The 7,933-nt window shown below is 46.3% G+C and overlaps 1 protein-coding gene across 1 annotated transcript in view; it reads right to left on the bottom strand.

Moving 5' to 3' along the window:
* Positions 1–634: 634 nt before the first annotated feature.
* The window catches only part of LOC142250052 (coagulation factor XIII B chain-like), an 86,547-nt gene continuing 79,248 nt past the window's right edge, over positions 635–7,933 (bottom strand). Inside the window, exons 4-5 of the mRNA XM_075322114.1 lie at positions 721–900; positions 635–675 (exon numbers count right to left, since the gene is read on the bottom strand). Coding sequence (XP_075178229.1) covers positions 635–675; positions 721–900 — 221 coding nt within the window. The remainder of the gene's footprint in view (positions 676–720; positions 901–7,933) is intronic.

Genomic DNA, 7,933 nt, shown 5'->3' with positions numbered 1-7,933 from the left:
TGCTGAACTTCTACCTGAGTCATCTGTGGATAATTAGTTCATGCACCTTTCTCCTGTGCATCCTCCTTGTGCCTTCTTTAGTGTTTAGTAGGGCGAAGAGCTCATCCCGCCTGTTCCCTATTTAGGGCCCAGCACTAGGGATACCTTGGATCAGGTATCCGGCTCTGCGCATAGGTGCGGAACCTATCTAGGATAGTGAGGGGCCCTAGGGATCAATGGTAGGTTTGGTCAGGGGTCAGCATCTCCCCCTTCCCTAGACACTTTGATTTCCTTCCCTTATCTTTCTCCGTTTACTTGATGATTCGCAGTACTGAGAGTGAGAAGTACTGGCTGCATGTATAACACCATAGAAGGCATATATGCTAGATACTGCAGCCTTTCTACTCTTCTCCAAGCATCACAATGTAATCTGAAGGGTCTCTTCTAGCGCTGCTGCATGAAAAAATTCAAGCAGGTCTGATGTCAAAGTTCAGTAATTTAATTAGGTATCAGAATTGCCAACATTTTATTAGATAGTGTATTATGCTGATGATGAGACATACCGTATTAGTTTCATAATGCACTGATAATTCTTGCATCCACAAAAGTCGGTCTGACGTCTTAAATGTGTTTGGACTTTGCTTTCGTTCTTTGTTTATGCTGTTAGTGCAAGATTATTCACAGACAGTTCGGTTTCTAAAATATTTTGGTGGATATAGAGTGCAAATATAGAAGACTTACCTGAAGCAGTGCATTTTGGGTATTCTAACTTTCCTGATGAACATGTGGCTTCCAGACCCTTTTCTGGTGTCATTTCTTCATTACATTGAAATCTGATTGTTTGTCCGTTGTCCAGTACTGTGCTTTCAACGTAATGAACATTATTGGCAAACATTGTGGATTGTTCTAACACACAATAACCTGGAAAAGAAATAATTATTAAAATGGTTAGTAATGTGTTATTGAGTACAAAGCACAGCCCAGAAAGTGTGAAAAACAGATTGTTACTATTAATCTGCCATAAATTACTTCACTTTAGGCCTGCAACACACATCCGTTTAAAACGTGCGTGTTTGGTCCGTTTCCATACATATCGGAGATACGACCAAACGTGCACATATGTTTTTTTATGTTTAAAGGCACACGTGCGTGTTATTTGATCTTCCGTGTGTTCGTGTGCGTCCCACGTTTTTTGCTCCGTTTGGCACGGAAGCATGTTCGTTTTTGGGACGGAGCACACACACACGGACATAATATTAGCCTATGGGAATCCAAATAAAACGTTCCTTGCACGGATGTGTGGTTATGTTGTCCGTGAGAAATGTCTGTGTGTGATGCAAAATGTCGTTACTACATGTCGGAAGACAGAGTAGCGGGATGAGAATGAACTCGGGTGAACTTCACCCGACTTCATTGTCATGTCGCGGCTCTGTCTGTGTGCCGTGTACTAATTAGCGGTCACCTGTGAAGGATTCACCGGTGACCGCTAATCCCCCGAGTGACTGAAGTGTCCCCCCCGCTCTCATACTCACCGATCCCCGATCACCGGTGCTGCACGGCGTTCACACTGCTCCGGCGGCTTTTTCTAATTTGAAAAAGCCGGCCGATTATTAAACAATCTCGTATACCCTGCTTTCCCCGCCCACCGGCGCCTATGATTGGTTGCAGTGAGACACGCCCCCACGCTGAGTGACAGGTGTCTCACTGCACCCAATCACAGCAGCCGGTGGGCGTGTCACTATGGAGTATAGAAATAAATAAATAAATAATTAAAAAAAACGGCGTGCGGTTCCCCCCAAATTTAATACCAGCCAGATAAAGCCATACGGCTGAAGGCTTGTATTCTCAGGATGGGGAGCCCCACGTTATGGGGAGCCCCCCAGCCTAACAATATATGTCAGCAGCCGCCCAGAATGGCTGCATACATTAGATGCGACTGTTCTGGGACAGTACCCGGCTCTTCCCGATTTGCCTTAGTGCGTTGGCAAATCGGGGGTAATAAGGATTTATTGGCAGCCCATAGCTGCCACTAAATCCTAGATTAATCATGTCAGGCGTCTCCCGGAGATACCTTCCATGCTTAATCTGTAAATTACAGTAAATAAACACACACACCTGAAAAATCCTTTATTAGAAATAAAAAACACAAACACTTTCCCTGGTTCACCAATTTAATCAGCCCCAAAAAGCCCTCCATGTCCGGCGTAATCCAGGATGGTCCAGCGTCGCTGCCAGCTATGCTGCATGAAGGTGACCGGAGCTGCAGAAGACACCGCTGCTCCTGTCACCCCCACGCAGCAAATGAAGAGAGCCGCGTGATTGGCTGAGCTGTCACTGAGGTTACCTGGATCCAGCGGTGGATGCAGCGGTGGCCGCGGGTAACCTCAGTGACAGCTCAGCTGATCGCGCTACTCACCGCCGCTCCTGTCAGCTCCACGCAGCTACTGAAGGCAAAAGCGCGATCAGCTGAGCTGTCACTGAGGTTACCCGCGGCCAACGCTGAATACAGCTGATCGCGCTATTCACTTCATGAGCTGCGTGGAGCTGACAGGAGTGGCGGTGTCTTCTGCTGCTCCGGTCACCTTCATGCAGCAGAGCTGGAAGCGATGCTGGACCATCCTGAATTACACCGGACATGGAGGGCTTTTTGGGGCTGATTAAATTGGTGAACCAGGGAATGTGTTTGTGTTTTTTATTTCTAATAAAGGATTTTTCAGGTGTGTGTGTTTATTTACTGTAACTTACAGATTAATCATGGAAGGTATCTCCGGGAGACGCCTTACATGATTAATCTAGGATTTAGTGGCAGCTATGGGCTGCCAATAACTTCTTATTACCCCGATTTGCCAACGCACCAGGGCAAATCGGGAAGAGCCGGGTACAGTCCCAGAACAGTCACATATAATGTATGCAGCCATTCTGGGCGGCTGCTGACTGATATTGTAAGGCTGGGGGGCTCCCCATAATGTGGGGCTCCCCATCCTGAGAATACCAGCCTTCAGCTGTATGGCTTTATTTGGCTGGTATAAAATTTGGGGGGGACCGCACGCCGTTTTTTTAAATTATTTATTTATTTATTTCTATACTCCATAGTGACACGCCCACCGGCTGCTGTGCTTGGGTGCAGTGAGACACCTGTCACTCAGCGTGGAGGCGTGTCTCACTGCAACCAATCATAGGCGCCGTGTGGGCGGGGAAAGCAGGGTATACGAGATTGTTTAATGAGCGGCCGGCTTTTTCAAATAAGAAAAAGCCGCCGGAGCAGTGTGAACGCCGTGCAGCGCCGGTGATCGGGGATCGGTGAGTATGAGAGAGGGGCGGACACTTCAGTCACTCTGGGGATTAGCGGTCACCGGTGAATCCTTCACAGGTGACCGCTAATCAGTACACGGCACACAGATAGAGCCGCGGCATGACAATGAAGTCGGGTGAAGTTCACCCGAGTTCATTCTCATCCCGCTACTCTGTCTTCTGACATGTAGTAACGACATTTTGCATCACACACGGACATTCCACACGGACAACACAAACACATGTCAGTTAAGTTTCACACGCACATTTCACACGCACATACGGCTAGCATACGGGATACATACGCAGGCCACACATACCATAAAAACAGACCTAAAAAACAGAAAACGGACCCGAAAAACGGCCCATTTTACACGGACGTGCTTTTTACGGATGTGTGTTTTAGGCCTTACCTTAAGGGCACTTTACACGCAGCGACATCGCTAGCGATGTCGCTCGTGAAAGCACCAGCCCCCATCGTTTGTGCGTCACGGGCAAATCGCTGCCCGTGGCGCACAACATTGCTAGCACCAGTCACACATACAGTCATATGAAAAATGTTGGCACCCCTATTAATGTTAACCTTTTTTCTTTATAACAATTTGGGTTTTTGCAACAGCTATTTCAGTTTCATATATCTAATAACTGATGGACTGAGTAATATTTCTGGATGGAAATGAGGTTTATTGTACTAACAGAAAATGTGCAATCTGCATTTAAACAAAATTTGACCGATGCAAAAGTATGGGCACCCTTCTCAATTTCTTGATTTGAACACTCCCAATTACTTTTTACTGACTTACTAAAGCACTAAATTGGTTTTGTAACCTCATTGAGCTTTGAACTTCATAGGCAGGTGTATCCAATCATGAGAAAAGGTTTTTAAGGTGGCCACTTGCAAGTTGTTCTCCTATTTGAATCTCCTATGAAGAGTGGCATCATGGGCTCCTCAAAACAACTCTCAAATGATCTGAAAACAAAGATTATTCAACATAGTTGTTCAGAGGAAGGATACAAAAAGTTGGCTCAGAAATTTAAACTGTCAGTTTCCACTGTGAGGAACATAGTAAGGAAATGGAAGAACACAGGTACAGTTCTTGTTAAGCCCAGAAGTGGCAGGCCAAGAAAAATATTAGAAAGGCAGAGAAGAAGAATGGTGAGAACAGTCAAGGACAATCCACAGACCACCTCCAAAGACCTGCAGCATCATCTTGCTGCAGATGGTGTCAATGTGCATCGGTCAACAATACAGCACACTTTGCACAAGGAGAAGCTGTATGGGAGAGTGATGCGAAAGAAGCCGTTTCTGCAAGCACGCCACAAAGAGAGTCGCCAGAGGTATGCAAAAGCACATTTGGACAAGCCAGTTACATTTTGGAAGAAGGTCCTGTGGACTGATGAAACAAAGATTGAGTTGTTTGGTCATACAAAAAGGTGTTATGCATGGAGGCAAAAAAACACGGCATTCCAAGAAAAGCAGTAAAATTTGGTGGAGGTTCCATCATGCTTTGGGGCTTTGTGGCCAATGCCGGCACTGGGAATCTTGTTAAAGTTGAGGGTTGCATGGATTCAACTCAGTATCAGCAGGTTCTTGACAATAATGTGCAAGAATCAGTGACGAAGTTGAAGTTACGCAGGGGATGGATATTTCAGCAAGACAATGGTCCAAAACACCGCTCCAAATCTACTCAGGCATTCATGCAGAGGAACAATTAGGCTATGTGCGCACGTTGCGTACTTACATGCAGTTACGCTGCGATCTGCACCGCAGCGTAACTGCATGCGTCCTGCGTCCCCAGCATAATCTATGAAGATTATGCAGGAGACGTGCGCACGTGGCCTCTTAGAGCGCAGCGTTTCGGCTGCTGCCTGAAGCGCGCGTTCTAAGAAGTGACATGTTACTTCTTTCCTGCGCTTTGCCTGCAGTCCCCGCTCTGTCTATGGGAGGGGCTGCAGTCAGAGCGCATGGAATCGGATTTTTTTTTTTCATTACGGACTGTTTCTGTGGCGATTTGAAGGGCACGTGTGCTGTTCAAATCGCTGCAGAGATTTCTGCAGTGACAGTATGCAACGTGCACACATAGCTTTACAATGTTCTGGAATGGCAATCACAGTTCCCAGACCTGAATATCATTGAACATCTGTGGGATGATTTGAAATGTGCTGTCCATGCTCGGCGACCATCAAACTTAACTGAACTGGAATTGTTTTGTAAACAGGAATGGTCAAATATACCTTCATCCAGGATCCAAGAACTCATTAAAAGCAACAGGAAGCGACTAGAGGCTGTTATTTTTGCAAAAGGAGGATCTACAAAATATTAATGTCACTTTTATGTTGAGGTGCCCATACTTTTTCACCGGTCAAATTTTGTTTAAATGCAGATTGCACATTTTCTATTAGTACAATAAACCTCATTTCAATCCAGAAATATTACTGAGTCCATCAGTTATTAGATATATGAAACTGAAATAGCTGTTGCAAAAACCCAAATTGTTATAAAGAAAAAAGGTTAACATTAATAGGGGTGCCCAAACTTTTTCATATGACTGTACTTACCTTCCTAGCGACGTCGCTGTGGCCGGCGAACAGCCTCTTTTCTAAGGGGGTGGTTCGTGTGGCGTCACAGCGACGTCACACGGCAGGCATCCAATAGAAGTGGAGGGGCGGAGAGCAGCCGCATGAAAAAAGTCACGCCCACCTTGTTGCCGCAGGACGCAGGTACGGTGTTGCTTGTCGTTCCTGGGGTGTCACAAGTAGTGATGTGTGCTGCCTCAGGAATGACGAACAACCTGCGTCCAAAAGCAGCAATGATATTTTGGAAATGGACGGCGTGTCAACAATCAACGATTTGGTAAGTATTTTGCATCGTTAGCGGTCGCTCGTACGTTTCACACGCAACGACGAATTCCGTGACTCCAACGACATCTCGTTAGCGATGTCTTTGCATGTAACGGGGCCTTTAGTTCACCAGTTTGAAAAGAAATATAGAATAAAAAGTAAAGATTAAATCAGCGGCTTACACATAACTTTAGCAGTATCAGCTTTCAATGTTCCTCTACAAGACTTGAAATTCTAAAGATTACTGAAATTTACAGTCATTGTGGTGGGAAGTGTGCAAAGCTGAGCTGTGTTATTACACACATCACACTCTTATACATACATACACACATGCATACATAAACAAACACATACTGTACATGCATATACACACACACACACACACACACACATGCACACACACTGAAAACTACTCGTAGGGCTGCAAGCAAATATAGTGACTTGAGAAGCTGGCTGGAAAGAAACAATGTAAGGCCATGTGCGCACAGTGCATTTTTCATGGCGTTTTTGCGCGTTTTCGGGTGCGTTTTGGGCTCAAAACTGCATGACTTTGCTTCCCCAGCAAAGCCTATGAGTTTTAATTTTTGCTGTCCGCACACAACTTTTTTTTTGCTAGATTTTTGATCATGTCAATTCTTTTCTGCATTTTACTGCGTTCTCCAACCTTGCAATGAATTGGAAAAATGCAGCAAAACGCAGTGATCAAAAACGCAGCAAAACGCAGTCAAAAATGCATCGAATTGCGGCAAAAACATGTATTTTTACCGATGCGTTTTTGCCGCTGGTGCGTTTTTTTGCAGCAAAAAACACACAAAAATGCAGCGTCAAAAAACGCAATGTGCGCACATAGCCTAAAGGTGGCTTTACACACTGCAACATCGCAAACGACATCGCTGTAACGTCACCGGTTTTGTGACGTTATAGCGACCTCCCCAGCGACATTGCAGTGTGTGAAACACATCTGGCCCCTGCTGTGAAGTTGTGATCGCTACAAATCGTTCAGGACCATTCTTTGGTCCTTTGTTTCCCGCTGTGCAGCAAAGTTTTAGTGTGTAAAGGGGACATTACAGCGACTTCGTTAGCGACTTCCCTTTCAAAAAGCTGCTTTACAACGTCCCCAATGACTAGCTAGGTCGTTCTGCAAGTCCGGATCGCTGTTGCGTCGTTGGCCAGGTTTGCCTGTTTGACAGCTCACCAGAGACTTTGTAGCGATCCCGGCCAGGTTGGGATCGCTGGTGGGATCGCTAGAATGTTTCAGTGTGTAAAGGGGCCTTAACAGTCAAAAAGCAACATTGCTTTATCTGACTATTTGGTTTATAAACCTATTAGGATTATGTGACGCCCTGGGCAAGCCAGGGGTCACAGGTCATAACACCACCACACCCTACACCCTAGTTAGGAACACCAAGGCTAACCTAAAATCCTTGTTGCCTTCCTCCAGGGGCTGATGTCCACACCAGGGGGTGGGCCAGGCGGTTGGCTCCGCCCACCGAGGAGTTCACAGCCCTGGAGGTGGGAGAACCAGGCAGATCAGTTTAGGAGGAGGAAGTAGAAGGAAGTGGTAAAGGAGGACAGTGAGAGTAGTGACAGAAAAAGTGACAGTTTTGAAAAGCCTGAAGCTGGTCCGGGTGTGTGCCCCGGACTGAGAGACAGCAAGGTCAGCAGACGGCGGTGACTGTCTGCAGGGGTGGCTGTTTGGAGGTTGCCGAAAGGACCGCGGACGGGTGGTGGCCCGGCGGTACCGGAGCGGTATACGAAGAACAGTCAGCACCAGTGGCAGGGGCCTTTCGGATCCCGGTAAGGCTAGGAGTCGCCGTGAATT

Source organism: Anomaloglossus baeobatrachus, chromosome 8, assembly GCF_048569485.1.
Source record: "Anomaloglossus baeobatrachus isolate aAnoBae1 chromosome 8, aAnoBae1.hap1, whole genome shotgun sequence".
Taxonomy (NCBI): domain Eukaryota; kingdom Metazoa; phylum Chordata; class Amphibia; order Anura; family Aromobatidae; genus Anomaloglossus; species Anomaloglossus baeobatrachus.
This window is presented reverse-complemented; position numbering and strand designations above follow the sequence as displayed.